The sequence below is a fragment of the Gopherus flavomarginatus genome, chromosome 3, assembly GCF_025201925.1.
Source record: "Gopherus flavomarginatus isolate rGopFla2 chromosome 3, rGopFla2.mat.asm, whole genome shotgun sequence".
NCBI classification, from domain to species: Eukaryota; Metazoa; Chordata; order Testudines; family Testudinidae; genus Gopherus; species Gopherus flavomarginatus.
The window spans coordinates 21919405-21938700 of NC_066619.1; the positions used below are offsets into that span (position 1 = coordinate 21919405).

Genomic DNA, 19296 nt, shown 5'->3' on the forward strand with positions numbered 1-19296 from the left:
ATTTAATAGATTTCCCCATTTATGCTCTTTGTTCAGACTATTACATTTTGTGCTTTAGGAATATATTGTTTTCTCTTAATCTAAACGTCCTAAAGCAATCACGCCTAGAGGGAGACCCAAGAAATGAATAGAATGCTTTATTAGTATATTTTAAAATTTATGATTAAAACATTCTTTAAAAATGTAAAACATTATAATCTTATACTGAAAATGTAGGTTTAATTTATTTTTAAAAGCACAAACTCTAGTTTCATTATAACTGTTTTTATGAAATCAGTACCAAATATTTGGAAACAGCATTTGTTTGTGTTTAAACATTTCCCCCTGCTGTGTTTGCAACCTAAACACTGCTGCACAGGAGAACAAGGTGAAACTAACTACTTTATAAATAAACTCACTAGCTTGTTTGAGAGAAATGTACACAGGAACCAAAGAGCATAAACAACCAACAGCCCGTCAGGTTTTTACAGTCCTTTCGGTCGGAATAATCTCAGGCAAGATAAATGAGGACATTATTTACATCGGATTGTTAACCTGTCAGTGTCCGTTTAATTTTATGGAGGCAATTGCACATTTCGGCCACTAAGAGTCTCCCTCCCCCTTTGTCTCCCGGAGAAACTGACGCTGAGTGGAAGCCCAGATTGAGGGAGTGGGGAATAGAGGGGACAATACAAAGCCATCTCAGCACTGGGGTTATGAACCAAAAGCGCTAGACAAAGAGCAAAGGGGTGGCAAGAGTCTCATCACCAGCTAAGGAGATTCCTCCACCTCTCCGGCAGCAGCATCCCCACAGAGCCAGACAGGGGGGTGTTACAGTCACTCCCCCCCTCCCTTTCTTTCATTTGCAAAAATTGCTACCGAAAGGGGGTGGGGGAAGCCAACAAATCAACCAAACTTGACGGTTTTTCCGCCCCTATCGATCGTGTCTTTGATTGGGCCGGTCAGGCTCTTTCCCCGCCCCTGTGGGCGGTGGCGGCGGCTGGGTCTCCCCGCTGCTGGGAAGGGACTGGAGCGTGGCTGGGGTTTGTGTGAGCGGGGCGCTGGCTAGGCGAGGAGGCGGCAGGGGCGCGGGCAGCTGAGCGGGGCAAGCTCTGTGCAGCGGCCGCTACCGAGCAGCCCGCAGCTGAGCTTGGGGCTGCCGCCTCTCGTTCCCGCCCACCAGCAGCAGCTACGGGAGTGCCCGCCCCGGCCCCCCGTCTGCACGGAGCGCCCTGCCCTGGGGGAGGTGCGGGGCTCACCTGGATTTATTTACCCGCGCGCTGGCTGTGTGCATCGGCGGGGCAGTGCCCTCGGCCAGCAAGCCCTGCCCGTGCCCGGCCGGGGAGGGGTCTGCCCGGCTTTCGCTCCAGCCTCTGCCGAGCGGGACGCTCGCCCCGCCGGACCCATGGCGAGCGGGGCTGTGGAGCCGGTCTATGGACTTTCGGAAGACGAAGTAAGTCGCTGGGGTTTGTGACACTCTATCCCCGTTCCCCACTGCGGTGCCAGCCCGCTGCTCGGAGGGGCCCGGCCGGAACGCCCTTGCATCGGCCCGGGGGCTGGGGCTGCCTGCGCCGGGCTGGCCGCAGAGCGCTGGCGGGGAGGAAGCTGTAATGCGACTCGCGGACACCCAGCCGGGAAGGGCGCTCGCGCGGCAGCCCCGAGACCCCCATTCGCGGGGCTCCGGCGGGCAGCGAATCGCTGGGGCGGGTGCCCCGTGGGCAGCAGAGCCCCGCTTCCCGCCTGCAGGGTCCCTGGCTCGGGGGGGAGTTCTGGCGCCTACTCCCCGCTCCCTTAATGGTGAGGGTCGGGCAGGGAGACAGAGCGGAGCCTCCCAGCCATTGCCGGGAGCCGGGGCGGCGCTGAGGAGCCCTTCGCTGCCCGCTGCCGGCAGGTAGGGTGAGGCCGGGGGGCAGGGCGCCCCTTGGCCACGGTCTCTGCTGCAGGGCTGGAGCTCGGGGCGGGGGGCGGCCAACCCGCTGGGCCCTCGCGGTAAGGTCCCCGGCTCGGGTCCCCGCGGGCAGCGCATTGCATCGCGGGTGGGAACGGCGGGAGCACCGGTGGGTGCGAGCCGCGGGGCCACGACTCCGCAAGCCGTGCTGCATTACTCAGCACGCAGGTATTTCCTAGCCTCGTGAACCGGCTGAAGTGTCGGCAGCGGCAGCCTCGCTGGGGTTCCCCTCCTTCCCCCCGCCCTTGGGGAGGGAGCGTGGAGACTGCGTGGGGGTTTGACAACCGCATGGCCGGGGGCTGGCGGAGCCATTGTCCGCCTCCGCGCTGGGTTTGAACGGGGTTCCCGGGAAGGAGGGTATTGTGTGCGATCGGTGCCGACTGCGGCTTCTGGCGGTGTCAGAGCAATGGGTATGTCTGCAAGTGTGCCTGTGGGTCACCGGGCACACCCTGTGTGTGTAATATCGATTCACATCGTAATAATGGCTGTGTGAGGTGCCTACGGAAATTATCTTTATCTAGCAGTGAGGCCACAGTTCAGAGAGAGTTTTATTTTTAAACGTATAGAACCTCCAGTCTGCTCTCCTGCATAAACCCCATAACTGTTAGTGTTCAGATCCAAAGAGCAGGTAGTGTCTTTATATTACCTACATACTTACCATGCACATATGCATTGTCTCCAACTTCTGTGTCCTCAGTTTGCTTGACTTCATTATAAACTCTTCAGGGCAATGTCTGCCTCTGCTTGTGTAGCACCTAACAATGGGGCCCTGATCCTGAGGGCCTCTTGAGTGCTGTGTACAGTATAATTAGGTACAGCATAAATCTGTTGGGGTATGGCCCTGTAGTTTTATTTGCCTGTAAAGACATGTCCAAGATATAATGTATATAGTGCCACATTTCAGTTATGTTGTACAGACACTCTTTATGCCATTGTAGTGTTACCTAGGCCTGCCTTGTTCTTTTTCTCTTGTCTGATCTTTCACCTTGTCAGTAGAAAGGAGGCAGTATCCCCCAGAAAGTGGCAAGATGCAGACATTCAGGAACAAAGAACCAGGCTTCAGACTGAGGTATTGTAGGTGGAAAGACAGCTGCTTGCTAAGGTCTCTCTGAACACACTGTGTAGGAATACAAATTGCTCAGGGACTAAATACATTTTGTTATATATAATGAATGAGATTAGATGTTTGGGTTCCATGCAAAGTGTTTTATATCTGGGAGCTAGTGTCAGAGTCAACCTTGGGTTGAATGATGTAATGCAGATGGAGCTTGATTGTCTTATCAGCCCTGTTGGCGAGCCAAATTATGTAGTGTATGCTAGTTTTATTAGCTAGTGCCTTGTGTAATAACATGGGTGGTGCTAAAAAAATAGAACCTTTACAGACAGAAGAATTCATTATACTGCATCTGATTGGAGACAGCATTGTTGAGATGCTGTGTGTGGTGAAGAATAGTTACCTTTGGTGAGTTTATATAGCGGTCAATATAGCAAATACCCAAACAAAGGTGACATGCTATATTAATAAACTCTTCCAATTTCATGTATCTTCTTAGTGTCAACTTTAATGCTGCCACAGGCCAGCATCTTGATAACCAAGGAAGTAGATATGATGGGCATCATAGCAGGAGATTGAGTGTAAATGCTGTTGAACTACAGTTATTATTGAAAGGGACTGTTGTACTCAAATTGAATCAAATCTAGGTGACTACATTATTGAATTCAAACTAGATAGGATTGTTTGTATGTGGGTGTTTGGTGTGTTGACAATTATTTGGTTTATAAAGCTGTGAAAGCAAACAGGTACAAACAAGTTTTGTACAAACATGGGGAAGAGAGAACGCATTAGAGGGAGGGGTTAGCTGTTCAAATGATTAAGATGAAGACAAAATTAGTCTCTCTGCAATTCCTTTTCTCCCTCATCTGGCTTTATAAACCTTCTTCATGTACTCTTCAAAAGCAATCTTGGCTTCATGTGAATTCTCAAGAGCGAAATGCAGTGGAAACTCAATCTAATGAACTCTCACTTGTCTCCTTCTTTTATTGACTGGGATCATCTGAACACTTCTGATGTCACCCATGCAGATCAGATAACTAGGATTCTATTGCAATATGAACTGTAAAAGGCTCAGAATCCTGTATTGACATAGGCCTGTTACTGTAATGCTTGAGGGCTTTAATAAGTTGAAGAAACATGAAGGTTTTGGGCATTCATGTCTCAGAAGATCCTGGCAAATGTATAGCTGTCAAAAATCTTGAATCTTGCTAGGAAGAATCTTGCTGCTTTCAGAAGAGATGGATGAATAGTGACCATTTAATTCTGTGGCTTTTCTTTTTCTTGCTGTGAGAGAGAGAACTTTTTCCCTTTGATACTAGTGCTTGTAAAAGGTGTTGGGTTTCTCCATTTTACGCACGGAATGTATATGACCTATACCAGGGGTCGGCAACCTTTCAGAAGTTGTATGCCGAGCTTCATTTATTCACTCTAATGGAAGGTTTTGCATGCCAATAAAACATTTTAACGTTTTTAGAAGGTCTCTTTCTAGAAGTCTATAATATATAACTAAACTATTGTATGTAAAGTAAATTAAGGTTTTTAAATTGTTTAAGAAGCTTCATTTAAAATTTAATTAAAATGTAGAGCCCCCTGGGCCGGTGGCCAGGACTTGGGCAATGCGAGTGCCACTGGAAATCAACTTGTGTGCTGCCTTCGGCACCCGTTCTATAGGTTGCCTACACCCCTGGCCTATACAGTGGAAGTGCAGGCTTCCCATTCTCCTCCACCTGAGTAACTCAACCCTGAGTTGGAAGGAAGAAGAGGAAACAAGTTCCCAGTCAGGATTAGAGACCCATTGTGCTGTAGGAAGACATGGTCCCTAAACCCAAGGAGTTTACAATCCAAAAAAACAAGTACATCTCTCCTGCCCTCCAGATGCCAATCTAATGTTGTTACATTTTATTTTGATCTTCCTATGCCTACTGTGTCTCTGGCCTCTCTTCTAAGACTGTTCCATCATTGCTGGCACAAATGCAGTGATGTTTGTGGTAGGCATGCCTGTCCATTTGGAACTGGACTAAGATTACCGGTTTGCTGCATGTGATGGTGCTTAGTAGCCTACATGGGTGATAACTTTCCATTGCTACTGCTGTGGGCAGGTTTTGAACCAGTAATTTGGAGGTGAAAGAACCCATATCTCTCAAACCATCTGGTCTTCTGCAGACTTATTTTGGATCACACCTATTTTTTGTATATCACAACATTTTAAAATTCTGTTCAAAGAAGACTTGTTTTGTTATACTGTTTGTGTGTATTTAGATGTTTAGTATCCAAATTGAAATAATTTTTAAATGAAATTATTTCAGGTTTCATGCATTTCATGATTGCGCACATAAATAACAATGCAACTTGCAAATAGTTAAGCACAAACTTAACTTCTATTCATATGTAAAGTCCTATGATGTCAGTAGGACTATTTGCATGACTAAAGTGAAGCGTGTGCTTGAGTATTTGCAAGATTTGGGTTTAAATTGTAGCCCTTGGATAGTACCTACAATTTTTTCTATAGGTCTCTCTCACACAGAAGTGCTTGTCTTCAAATAATTCGATATGCCTTTATTCTATTCAGGTTTTTTGTTTATCTGTTTCCTTGATTGTACAAATAAACATGCACTTAATGTCACAAAGCTCATTAAATAAGCAGAACTTGCAGTTCACTGTAAATTTAAAAATGTATAGTTGGTATTTACACAAACAAATTCTACAGATTCTTTATATATACTAAAGTATTTGGGTACTGATATAAGCATAATACTCTGGGAGCTTTATCTATAGCTAAAAAATGCTAGTCCTTGGTATTTTCAGAACAATGATTCAGATTACCCATCTTGAGTATACTTTCTCTCTTCCACTCTGCGCTGCATGCTTTTAGTGTAGAGTCTTCATTGATGTAATTTCCATTCAAGTGGGAGCTCCTGGTGTGGAATAAGAACCAGAGATTTTCTTTGCTGGTATATATCTTAGGCATGTAGAATGTCGTGTAAGCAATGCCTCCCATTTGTACACTGCTACATGTCACACTGACAAGTGTGGATATCTCTGTGGTGTATAGCTGCACGTGTAACATCTGTACTCTATCCGCTACTATAAGAGTAGACATAGCATATGCGGGCTTCTATTATGGTCCTCTGTTTCTTTGCCTCTGTGCTTCCAAGGCTAAAGTATGTAATCAAATGGCATGGGAAGCCTAATTTGCAAATACTGCTACCCAGCTTCAGTCTGTCATTACAGTGTTAGTAAGTTAACATCTTGGTATATTTTTTTTCACCACTGGAGGACAGAATGTTGCTCTTTGAATCTGTGCAACTCTTTTTTAATTTGAGTTTTGTTACATGAGCATAGCCCAAAGAACAATTTACCATTCTTTCAAGTTCTTTCTCCCAAGCATATTTTTGCAAAGATCAGATTTTGCAGATCCTTATTCCAGTAAATAAGATAACAATTTTTTAAAAGAAAAAAAATAGTTGGAGAATCAGCTCCATCAAACACACACAAGCTATAGCAAAAGAAAATCATATCTTCTGATTTTTTTTTTTAATTTCTGTATTTGCATAGTTTGTAGCTTTTAACATTGTTCCTGCCTTTGTGGTATGCCTCCCCTACCAGTCAAGAGTTTTTTCCTTTTTATCAGATTAGAAATAACTTGCAGTTTTTGAGTCCCTCTTTTTATTTTGTGCAGTATAACCTACTGACACAAGTTACCTCTTTAGTTGCTTTGTGACACATTGTGAACTGTCACACAGGAACTTTTGTGTGGAAATTACTGTCTCAAGAGACAACAAAGATGAAACAAAATAGGTCAGGTGATAGTCATTACTATACACTGATATCCCCTCCCTCATTAATTCTCATGCAGTAGGCTAGGTTAAGTAAGTATGTGTTTAAAATAGACATTAGCTTGGATTTCAAGTACTAAAAGAACTTCTGTGGCACTGCAACATTTTTGAATAAGCAACAATATAGCATTGAGAAATGAAACCAGAGAACTTGAAAATGTTATGGGAAGTGATACAGCTATAGTCAGCTAGTATCTTAGAGTCTGTGAAGTCCAATTGAGCAAATTTTAACAAGTCATGCTGAAATTTTAGGTGACTTTTGTGATTTTGATGCAGTGTTAAAAAAAAATATAGCTCCTATAAGACTCTCTGGTGGTAGATTGTATTACAGATGATGCATGTGGGAAGTGAGATTGGCTTTTTGCATGTTATGTTTGGCTGTTCCTAATGGAGTTCTATTGTTTTGGAGCAATCTCACTTGCGAAACCACTTGCCTGTGCTGTAGAGCATCGTTTGTACTGCTAACAAATGTGAGCTGCACAGGTTTCAATGGGATTATGGGATGTAGTCTGTAAAATTCCAAAAGAAGAAACTATTACAGCTGGTTTCTTTAAATGTATTTAACCCAGGCTATTCCCATCACGAGCTCCCTTGGGTCCTGAAAACTTCTGGTTTTTTCTTTTTCTGTGGCTGATACTGGAAGAGCAGTTTTGCTTTAAATTCCTAGTTTCACTTTCATGAATATATTTGCTTACTCCTACTCCAAAGGTGAATTTCTTCACCGCTCTGGTCCCATGTCCCTTTCTTATTTTTGAGAGGGTCAGGGGCACAAGAGAGTTGCAACAGAATAGCTGGGAGACTTTCTTTTTGATAGAGTGAAGGAAAAATCAGAACTGGTTGTGAAGTAAGTGTGTGAAAATGTTGTGTGTGCTTTTAGAGATGAGCCTGAATCAAAGCCAGATCCGAATATCCTGGAGGTTCAGCTCAAGATCTGAACTCTTCAGTGTGGGCTCATCGCTCTCTGATCTTTTTTAAAAAACGAGACTCTAACTTGGGTTTTGTGTGGGGGTTTTCAAAACGACCTAAGTCACTTAGGGCTTTTGAAAATCCCTTTCTTAATTTACATTGAGGTGGGAAAACACCTGACTGGAAGATTTTTCTGCCTCAAAATTTAAGTCCAGTACATAATCTCTTGAAAATGTAATCAGATGCTTATCTGTGATTTGTCTTCCTACCTTTTCTGAATAGTCTATGATAAAACAAACTCTTGAACTTAATGACGCAAACCATATGCTGGTTATAAGCAACTGAAAACATAATTGCACAACAATTTAATTTTTCTGTCTTTGGACAAGCATTAAGTGAGTTTTTCAGTGGAAGATCTTCTAAATCTTTTTTGATTTCTTTGTGGTACTATTTTATTTTAAACTAGATTCTTGACAGTGTCTAATAACCTTCCACCAGATATGATATGTAAAATTCTGTGCTCAGATTACATTTTAGCTTTGAAGAGAGAGTGCTTCTGTATCTCAACTTTGTAAAGATGTGTTTTAGGTTGAATCTATTGGATATACTGCTATTAAACACTTTTGTGGGGTACATAATGCATTAGTAATGAAATGAGGCCAGTAAAAATTCTCACATGCCAGTCAAAATCTGCTTTAAACCTAGTGAGTTTTGTCATTTATCGTTTAATACTTATGGGGGCAAATCCTCAGCTAGTGTAAATTTCCATAGGTCCATTGATAGCCATAACTATTAACATCAGTTGAGGATCTGTCCAACGTGTTTAAAGTTTGAGTATTGATGTCTGTTTCCTGTTGTCAATGGGCTGCCTTCACAGTGTGGCTAAACTTAGGGTACGTCTATACTACCCACTGATCCGGCGGGTAGTAATCGATCTATTGGGGATCAATTTATTGCGTCTCATCCAGATGCGATAAATTGATCCGCAAATCGACGCCTCCTCTGCAGGAGGAGTAAGCAGCTTCAACGAGGGAGCTGCGGCAGTTGATTTGCCGCCATGAGGACGGCAAGGTAAGTCGAACTAAGATACTTAGACTTCAGCTACACTATTTGCGTAGCTGAAGTTGGGTATTTTAGATCAATTCCTCCCCCTCCCCATGCCCAGCGTAGACCAGCCCTTAAAGATAATCTGCTGTATAGACTGGCAGCCTAGCTTGCAATCCTAAAAACAAGGATGCTTGTTTACTACACAAATATAGTAAGCTTTTTAAAAAGCTGTGTATAGCTTTTAATATTTTTGTAAACAGCATCTTTAACTGTAATATTGTCAACTGTTTTTTGAATAGTAAAACACTGAAATGCCATTCTGCTGAAAACCTTTTTTTTTCTTTTTTTGGTTAAAAAGAATGACTGGTGTATATAACAAATAACTGAAGATTTCACCATTATTAGGTAAGAAAGGCCAAAGTTAGTGTTCCCATATTATTGGAACACTGTGGTGCTATATAATTATTCTGTGCTGTATTTAACATTCTGTGTCTTATATATATTTGCAGCACAAACACCAAAACAGACTATAGGCTACTTTGGACACCACAGCTGTATAAGATATTTGGACACATAATTACCGTAAAAAGAATGGTATCCACGTTCCACTGTAACAGTCCCACCGTCGCAGGTTGACTGGCCCCTTTAAAAGTGAATAGGGTCTAATGCACCTATGGCTGATGACATGCTGCCTAACTGGGCTTAAGGGAAAGCACCTGGGCCTGATAAAGGGGGAAACAGGGAGAGGAAGCTGTGGCAGTTTACATCTACCTAACCCATATGGTATAGACCAGGTCTTAAAGGCTTCTGCTATTCTCTGTTTGGAGTTGGTTTTCTGGTTAAGAGCACAGCAACTTGGCTGTATCTTTTCTTTGCAAAATGATAGGACCTAATTGCAGTGGGAACAGTGACCCAAAATTAAAAAATGGGCTGGAGACTCTCTTCAAAATAAAATAAAACCAAAACATTTTAAGAGACAAAATATGGAAAATTCCACCATAAGCCTGGAGCAAGTGCTCAGTATTTTAGAAAGGTGTGAGTGTGCAAAGGCAGGGAGGTTGGTAGCGTCTCTGAGGGCTGGTCTGCACTGTGGGGGAAGATCGATCTTCAACTTCAGCTACGTTATTCATGTAGCTGAAGTTGTGTATCTAAGATCGAATTATTCACCGTCCTCACGGCGCGGGATCGATGTCTGCGGCTCCTCCTTGTCGATTGTGCAACTCCGTTCGGGTTGGTGGAGTTACGGAATCGATATAAGCGCATTCGGGGATCGATATATCGCGTCTAGATGAGACATGATATATCGATCCCGAACAATCGATTGCTGCCCGCCGATACGGCGGGTAGTGAAGACGTACCCTGAGACATCACAGCCAATGCTGCTGTTCTTAGTTTACAGTCACTTGCAATTGTTGGAGATATGTACAATACAAAAAGGCCACTTGTGTTACTGTAACTGCATACATATTCCTCCCCCCCACCTTGGGTACTGTACGGTTTTGATTAGTAAGATAGAGAACTGACTCTTGCATCAAGATCTTGTGAAGAGTGGTGACTGCATTAGATGTTTGCATTTAATAAGCAACTGGCACTATTATGAGTGTCAAGGGTGTAAGTAATTACATATGTGTTTGTTTTCTTGCTGTGACATAATAACAAAATTACTGGGTTGCAGTTGTCTGTGTAGTACAGTAATTTTTATTTATTTTACAAAAGATTGCCTTTAAACCTGCCTTTAATGAGCAATCGGTGCATACTTGGTATCAGCAACACTAACAAATAAAGTACTAGCTTAAAGTATTTAAAGTATTGTAAAGTAGTTTGCTGCATTAAAATGTGGGTTTTGTGGTCCAGACAACCAGTATCTTTCACTACAGTGGAAAAAAATAGGCTGTTTTATACGTTCTCTTGAATGCTGGCAAAGTATTGTGCTGAATGGGTCTCTGCAGCAATTTCAATAAAACTGCTAAGGTGCTTGTGAAAGAGAGCTTAGCTTCTCCATCTCTTACCCTTCGTCTCTTGCTACAAAATTGTTTCAAGCATCATTTCATGGACTGGCCATTGGAGGGCACTGCCTAATGGTAGAATGAAAGTGATCACTTCTATCATTGTGCATCATTACAGCTGTCTTGTAATTCTAGGGAGGCATCAGGCTTCTTGATATTATGAACATGATTCTGTGAGGCTGTAGCTACTTAATAAGCCTGTGCTATGCAGTTTTCTTTTTGAGCTCCTATAGCCAGTCAGACATTAAGTGAAATTTGAGTAGAGTTTTCAGAGGGGAAGCAATAGGGGTGGGCTTTCGGATGTTGAAAGAAGCAGCATCACAGTCAGAGGAGGTGATTGGCATCTGCAAGTTTGATGGCTTCACAGGGCATAGCTCCTGCCTTCTGTAGCCTGGATGCAGCTCCTACTTGACTATAGACTATTTGTATTACAGACTTGACGCATCTTCTCAAGGGAGCTGTGTCAGGGATTGTGGGATAGGTGCAACAATCCACAGGTCTTGGCCACACTGCTGCAGTGCTGCATCTGAAGCTAACAGATACATGCAACAACTATTCAGAGTTCTAGTGCAAGAAGAAATGGTGGAATATTATCTGGTGTAGATGAAACCTTGGATTTCAAGTGAGCCACTCACATGAGCTGCTTGGGCTGATAACTGAAGCCAGGTTTAGCCCTGCTGACTTACTTTAAATTAGCAGAAGATGGGAATTTAGAAAACTTGAGAACAGTAGAACCTCAGAGTTACAAACACCCAGAGTTGTGAACTGACCAGTCAACCACACACCTCACTCGGAACCAGAAGTATCCAATCAGGGAGTAGCAGAGACAAAAAAAAACAGAACAGTGTTGTGTTAAATGTAAACTACTTAAAAAAAAGTATAGCAGTATTTTTCTCCAGCGTAGTAAAGTTTCAAAGCTGTATTACGTCAATGTTTGGTTGTGAACTTTTGAAAGAACCACCATAATATTGTGTTAGAATTCTGAACATTTCAGAGTTATGAACAACCTCCATTCCTGAGTTGTTTGTAACTCTGAGGTTCTACTGTAATACAGAACCCTTTTGGGGGATGTAGGCTTAGGGCTTAAACAAGATTTGTAAGGAGTATACACTGGGTTTTTTGTAAGTAGATTTGAAATCTCCTGCCCTCCAAGCCACAGTGAGCTCTGGATACATGATACTTTGCATTGTAACAGCTGGAGTGCAATAATAAATCATAGGAGCAAAACCAGAGCTATATTCTTATAACTTTTCAACAGAACTTGACCCATTCAGAGCTTCTACATTCTCTTTTGCAATCTATGGAGTAAATCCTACTAATTTTTGGTTCCTTTGTGCCTCTGGCTCTTTCATACTTCCTTTTAAATGTTGATTTTTTTTTTTAATGGCTTTGCGTAAGAAGATTTTACTACAGCAGCAAAACACATGTCGTCAGATAGCCTGGTCCCATGTGACAGAAACAAGGGCAGTTCTGTAAACATTCCATTTCAAGCATGTGACTGTATACCAGGAAAGAGGAACGCAGTTCTACTGCTGGTCACTGCAATTCATTTTAATGTTTAACGTCAGTTGGAATTAAGATGTGTGTGGCTTTCAAAAGCCTTCAACGCACTGTCATACTGACTTTGATATTGTAGCTTTTTGATAATAAAAGCAAAGGTATGTGTGACGGGTTGAATCACAGAAATCTGGTTGGGACTGCCAACTGATGTGCTGAGACTACTTCTAACCTGTTTTCTGTGCCAGCTTGGGATTCCAGAACTGTGCCTGTTTGAGCCAGACATGCTAGCCTGCTACAAACCCAGATCCAGGTCTGAAAAAGTCCTCCAAAAGCTGCAGGCTTAACTGAAAACAGCTTAAGAAGTGTTACTGTCTCCAGCACTCAGAGACCTAACTTCCAATGGGGTCCAAACCCCAAATAAAGCCTTTTTACCCTGTATAAAGCTTATACAGGGTAAACTCATAAATCGTTTGCCCTCTATAACTCTGATAGAGAGAGAGATGCACAAGTGTCCCTCTTCTCTCCCCCCCCCGGTATTAATGCATACTCTGAGTTAATAAGTAAAAAGTGATTTTTATTAAATACAAAAAGTAGGATTTAAGTGGTTCCAAGTAATAACAGACAGAATAAAGTGAATTACCAAGCAAAATAAAAAAAATCACTCGGGTCTAAACCTAATAATGTAAGAAAGCAATTGCACATGAAATCTCATCCTCAGAGTTGTTCCAGTAAGCTTCAATCACAGACTGGACACCTTCCCAGTCTGGGCCCAATCCTTTCCCCTGGTAGCGTCCTTGTTTCAGCTCAGGTTATAGCTAGGAAATTTCTCATAACTGCAGTCCCGCTTTGTTCTGTTCCACCCCCTTATATATCTTTTGTATAAGGCGGAAATCCTTTGTCCCTCTCAGTTCCCGCCTAGGGTGACCAGACAGCAAATGTGAAAAATCAGGACAATGGCTGGGGGGTAATAGGAGCCCATATAAGAAAAAGACTCTAAAATCGGGACATGTGGTCACCCTATTCCCACCCTCCTCTTAAATGGAAAAGCACCAGGTTAAAGATGGATTCCAGTTCAGGTGACATGATCACATGTCACTGTAAGCCTTCAAACCCTCATTCCTCCCAGCCTGCAAACAAACAGAAGCATCCACAGTCAATTGTCCTGGTTGATGAGAGCCATCAAGATTTCAAACCACTACTAATGGTCCACACTTTGCATAACTATAATAGGACCTCAGAGTTAGATTTCATATTTCTAGTTTCAGATACAAGTGATACATTTATACAAATATGATGACCACACACAGTAGTTTATAAGCTTTCTAATGATACCTTACAAGAGACCTTTTGCATGAAGCATATTCCAGTCACATTATATTCACACACATTATATGATTTTATGAAAATATGCTAGAGTGCAATGTCACAGTATGAATTTAAAACACTTCTTGTGCAGCAGATAAATAAATTAGCTGTGGAAATAAGTAAAATGTTGATAAGGAAATACTGTCAAGTCTGACATGCCCAGACTCTTACTTGGTGGGTGTGGAAGCTTTATTTAAAAAAAATATATATATATTTTAATCAATTTTTTGTTTAACATAAAACTTTCTCTGAACTGCTTGTCCCTCTAAAATGAGAGCTGCTATATAGATACAGTCCTGCTTGGGCAAAAAATGCAGTATATCTAATTGCAGTTTTTTCTCCCTGAGGTCTCTGTCTTGATTCTTACGAGCTGACAGGATATGGCTACATGCCAGATTTGTGCTTTTGGAGATCAGGATTCTTGTAGATTTAAAAACCCTACTAGTCATGAGAATGGAGGCAGGAAGCATGGAGGAGAGCATGTGTGACTGCAAGACAAAACAAAGCTGTTAAATCCATTTTTTTGTCTCTGTTTGGATAGGTGTTCCTTCTTCTGGCCTTGTAATAAATGAAAATTAATTTTCCTTTATTGGAATCATTCACACCTACTCACTATGTCACCACAATTTGAAGACTTCAATAACTCGGACATAGGTTAGGGGTTTGTTATAGTAGTGGATGGGTAGGGTTCTGTGGCCTGCTTTGTGCAGGAAGTCAGACTAGATGATCACATTGGTCCCTTCTGACCCTAAAGTCTATGAATCATATATATATATACACACACACACACCATGCAGGAACTTCAATCATTTCTTGAGTTTTTTTGTTTGTTTTTTAAGCTTTGGGAAAGTTCACCTTCTAGGCTGGAGATGAGTTACCATATTTCCTGTACCTTATTATTTAGAAAATCAAAAATTGTTTCAATTGCACAGCTTCTACTGGACTTCAAAATCTCCTCTTATGCATTATCACACCAGATAGCATTACAGAGTGTATGCATGAGAGTGAGTAGAAATAAGACTTTTAAAGCCTGGGAATCTTCTCAGCAGCTGAATGTGTTTGGGGGTTGTGTCATCAGGAAACTTAGATTCTGGCCTATTGCAGTGATGCCACCAGGCTTGAGATAAATGCTATGAAGAGTACCTCTCTGTTAGATCTGCTTTCACTTTGTGTATGTGCAAGTGGATCAGCAAAATTAACTTGACAGGATTTCTAAAGAACCTCTGCTTTCCACTTTGTTCCTCTGCTCATGCCTGGATTGTGGTGGTGGTTTTGGGGTGGTAGGAAGGTAGAGAAAAACTAATCTGTGGGTAATAAAATGAAATGGGAAGGTGAAGCCATTAAAGATTGGGATTTGATTGCATTTATTCTGAGATCTATGGAGAAAAAGTGTGTTGCATTGGCTGAATATAAATAAGCAAACCCAACAATGGCAAAATGCTGGCTGAGGCTGCATGTCCCTTAATGTGTTAGATTATTTATCTCAATATTTATAAAACTGTAGAGATACCTGTTCAAGGAATACATATATTAAGAATGGCCTGAATACTGTAACATCAAGCTAATATATACTTTCAGCTTTTACAGGTTGGGGGAACATGGGAGTTGGTGGGACTACCTTTCATGTGCCATAATATTTGGGTCCTAATAATATAGGAAGTTTAGGAAGACTTCCTGTCGTGTTTTTTTTTATATTTATAATAAAGACATGAAATCAGAACCATAAAGCTCTACAATTTAAATAGCGGGCACTTGTTTGCAAAAACTTACTTAACTTTCTTAGTGTGACCTTTTAGCGAGGCCCGCCAGGGGCCGGAAGGGGTGGGGCCACAGGGCACTGGACCCACCCCTCAGAGGGTCAGGAGGCGACCTGGAAGTATAAAAGCCGGCCGGCAGCACTCAGTTGAAGCCCAGCCGCCATCGGGAGCAGACCTGCCAGGAGGTGCTCGTGACTGGGAGGCTGCTAAGGCCCAGGGCAGTTGCCCTGAGCTGCTGGAGCTTCCCCGCGCCCGCTACGATGAGGAGCTGCTGGAGCTTCCCCGCGCCCGCTACGACGAGGAGCTGCCGGAGTCTCCCCGCGCCTGCTGTTACCCTGAGGAACCCCTGGAGCAGGCCTGGCTGGACTTCCCAGAGGTACTGCTGGACCTACCGCCCAGCCCTGGCCAGGAGGGGCCCATGCTACTGAACTTCCCCGGGGCTGACGCCACAGAACAGGTAGACCCAGAGGGGGAGATAGGAAGCAGCCTGGGGGCAACCCCAGTCAGGCTGCAAGTGTACCTGAACCCATGTCAGTGTGTTGCGGCCAGGAACCCCACTGACCGTTAGCAGTGATAGCCGCTACTAGGGCCCCGGGCTGGAACGCAGTGGAGCGGGTGGGCCTGCGTTCCCCCTTCCACCCATACCCGGGTGGCAGAATCCCCCTCTCCCTGGCCTAAGGAGGCCATCAAGTCTAGTGACTGACTGCTCGACCCTGAGCCACGAGGGTCTGAGCCTCTATAACTTTGTGTTTGTTGCCCCGCCCTGTAGCAGAAAGCTGGGGCCCCGAGCAACTGTGCAGCGTCGCTCAGCCCTGAGTAAGGGGGCTGACGTAGACGACGTGTATCGAGGCCGGTGTGGCTCCCTTCCTCCTCAGGGAGGGTCGAGCCCCGGCCGGGCGCCTTTACAGACCTTTTGATAAAGAATTCAGTCCTGACAGAGCACAAGGGATGGGCCTGCTCAGGAAACACTCCAGGGCCCTGCACCTCTGTGCCAGGTGGACCAGGTGAGGGCAGGCAGAGTCAGCCTGACTGGATCCAAGTGCAAAGGGACTTTGTGTGTGGGTGGGGGTGGTGGGATCCAGGTGTGGGGTGAGAGGGTTCTGTGTGGGTTGCTCAGTGTGGGGTCTGGGTGCAGGGAGATCTAGATGCAAAGGTGCTCGTTTTTGGGGGGGGGGAGGGTGTCCCAGATGTAGGGGCAATGGGACTCTGCAGGGGCAGTCCAGATGAAGATTGTTGGGGCTCAGGTGGGTGGATGTTTGAGTATGGGGGCTTGTCAGGGTCGTCAAGATGTGGGGGTAGGGGGTGGGAGCTTGTCAGGGTGGTTCAAGTGTGGGGGGCTCAGCAGGGTTGCTCCAGGTTCAGGGTCTGGATGTGGAGGGAGAGATCAGCGGGGTCTGGGTATGGAGGGAGGGAGGGTTCAGATGCAAAGGTTGGGGCTCAGCAAGGGTCTGGATGCAATGGGGGTGGGGTTCAGCAGGAAGTGCTGGGTGTGATGGGGGTTGGGACTCTGTGGTGGAGGTTTGGGTGGGTGAGTGTGGGGGTGTGTGTGTGTGTGTGTGTGTGGGTGTGGTGGGGGTCTGGATGCCCAGGGTTGGGCAGGTAGTGGAGCATCTCACTGTACATTGACCCCTCTTCCTGCAGCTGAGGAGCAATGGAGTGTGGAGCCGGAGGGAACTTTCTGGGAGTGGGTCAGCCCTGGCCACTCCATACGGGGGAAATGCACTCCTCTCCCCCACGCCCAGCCCAACCAGGACTAGCATTTGAGCTTGGTGCAGGGTAGGAGTCATGCGTCAGGGCATCTCCAGCCCTGCGTGAGGCTGGGAAGAGCTGGATGCAGGAGAGGGGGCTCTGGAAGCAAGGGGTAAGGCTTGGTGGGGTGGAGGCGTGTGGGAGCTCTGGTGGTGGTGGGGGTGGGGGGGGTTGGCGGCTGGATGCATGGAGGTGGGTCTGACCGAGCACCAGCTAGGGTATCCCCAGCAGTAGTTTACCTTTCCTCCAAAATAATGCACCTGTGCTGCTGGGGAGGGGAATGTGACTGCTCTTGCGGCTTTCCTTTGCTTCCCCATCAGAAAGTCATTTTTCCGTGGGGAAGCAAAGAAAACTGCAGGACACATAAATTCTGCACCACTGCACGGGTGCAGAATTCTCCCAGGAGCAATGTGCATGCTATAGGTGTAGGAGTTTTCTAGCAAAGAGAACTGGGAGAGCAATTGTGAGTTTTTTCCTGTGCTCGGGGGTGGGGATCAAACAGGGCTGGCCTTAGGGAAAATAGCATCCTGGGCAAACTTATTTTGGCAACCCCCCCTGGTCCTCCCCCAGCCCCTCCAGGTTGCCCCTAGGTCATGGTGTCTTCCTACCCCCCCTGCCATTGCCCCAAGTTCCCTTCTGCGGCTTCGCGCTCTGGGCCCACCCTGCTCCTTACCTTTTGACTATGGCACCTTGGGTGGTCGTCCACCCAAAATGTTGCTTAGAGAGCAAATCTGGGCTTCGATGCAGTGGATGATGTTGTAGTAGACAGCTACATAATTGGCTGCTCAAGGCACGCTAGTTGTTCCATGGAATTGCTACTGGGAAATTCACTCAATAAATGGATAACTAATAACTATTTTCAAGTAACTCTGCTTCAGTATTCTGGTTAGGTCAAAGTCTTGCTAGATCTTGGTTTACTGAACTAAATTATAGCTGCATTAAAAAAAATCTCAGCCAGTATTTGCTTGTTTGGACTCCACAAAATGATCTTTAAACTGACTTTTGGAATAAGAATCTTTAACAGAGCACAAGACTTTCTGCAGTCACTGAGCCAACTCATGGTTGTAGTTTAACACAGTAAATTTAAATTGAACTGTATGTGTAGCTTGTTACATCTGTCAATTTTTTTCACTTTATGGCTTGTAACTCATAGTTCTTTGTTCCTAAGGGCTTGATTTGTGGTGGTCTTGCTTAGTATTGTGGCCATTATGTAATAAATCGGTATATGGGGATGTGAGAAAAATATGCTTTTTTTTATAGCACTTCAAATTTGAAGAGGCATCTAACCAGAATCAAGGTTAAAGGCAATAGAATCTCCCCCACACCACTCCCCGTTCTTCCAAATAGGCTTTTACAGCATGTACTGTAATACCCTGTTTGGGAGAATGGGGAGCAGTGTCGGGGAGATGGTTGCCTTTATATGCCTCTCCAACATTTAAAGTGCTATAGTGAGTGAGTTGCTTAACTCCATAAATTGGGCCCAGTGGATGTCATTGTTTTAGGGTATGGCTACATTTGGAATTTCAAAGCGCTGCCCCGGCAGCGCTGCGGGAGCGCTGCCGGGGCAGCGCTTTGAAGTGTGAGTGTAGTCGGAGCGGCAGCGCTGGGAGAGAGTTCTCCCAGCGCTGCACGTAAACCACATCCCTTACGGGTGTAGCGTGCAGCGCTGGGAGCTGTGCTCCCAGCGCTGCCGCCCTGATTACACTGACGCTTTACAGCGCTGTATCTTGCAGCGCTCAGGGGGGTGTTTTTTCACACCCCTGAGTGCGAAAGTTGCAGCGCTGTAAAGTATGAGTGTAGCCATGGCCTTAGATAGCAATGAACCCTTGGAAAACAAGCCTAGGATCTTAGGCCAGTTAGCTCTCTGGCAGACTGGAACTGAGGGCATGAGTGTCCTCTGTCTGGTGAACTTTAAGGTATTTTTTTAAAATCCCAAATTTTCAGGGCAGTGTAACTACAGGTGATTCTTGGATTGCTCTGTTGCCTCTTGCTGGAAGACCAAAACTCAATTAAATCCTATTTTACTTACTACTCACATAGCACAAAAGTATATGACACTGCATTATAAAGATGCAATGCTACAAAATAAAAATCCAGAAGAGCAGTAACCCCCCCTTCCAGTATAGCCCTCAGTACTTGTAAGACCAGT

General features: G+C 44.5%; 1 protein-coding gene across 5 annotated transcripts in view; it reads left to right on the top strand.

Annotated features, from left to right (window-relative positions):
* The first annotated feature begins 1045 nt into the window (after window positions 1-1045).
* NEDD4L (NEDD4 like E3 ubiquitin protein ligase) overlaps window positions 1046-19296 on the top strand; it is a 359045-nt gene continuing 340794 nt past the window's right edge. For 2 of the 5 annotated variants that reach the window (XM_050944654.1, XM_050944655.1), the window contains exon 1: window positions 1047-1432. In XM_050944654.1, coding sequence (XP_050800611.1) covers window positions 1385-1432 — 48 coding nt within the window. In that variant the 5' untranslated portion in view covers window positions 1047-1384. Of the gene's footprint in view, window positions 1433-1851; window positions 1871-2977; window positions 2997-19296 lie in introns of those variants that run through there. The other 3 variants (XM_050944652.1, XM_050944657.1, XM_050944656.1) reach the window with 3 other exon arrangements.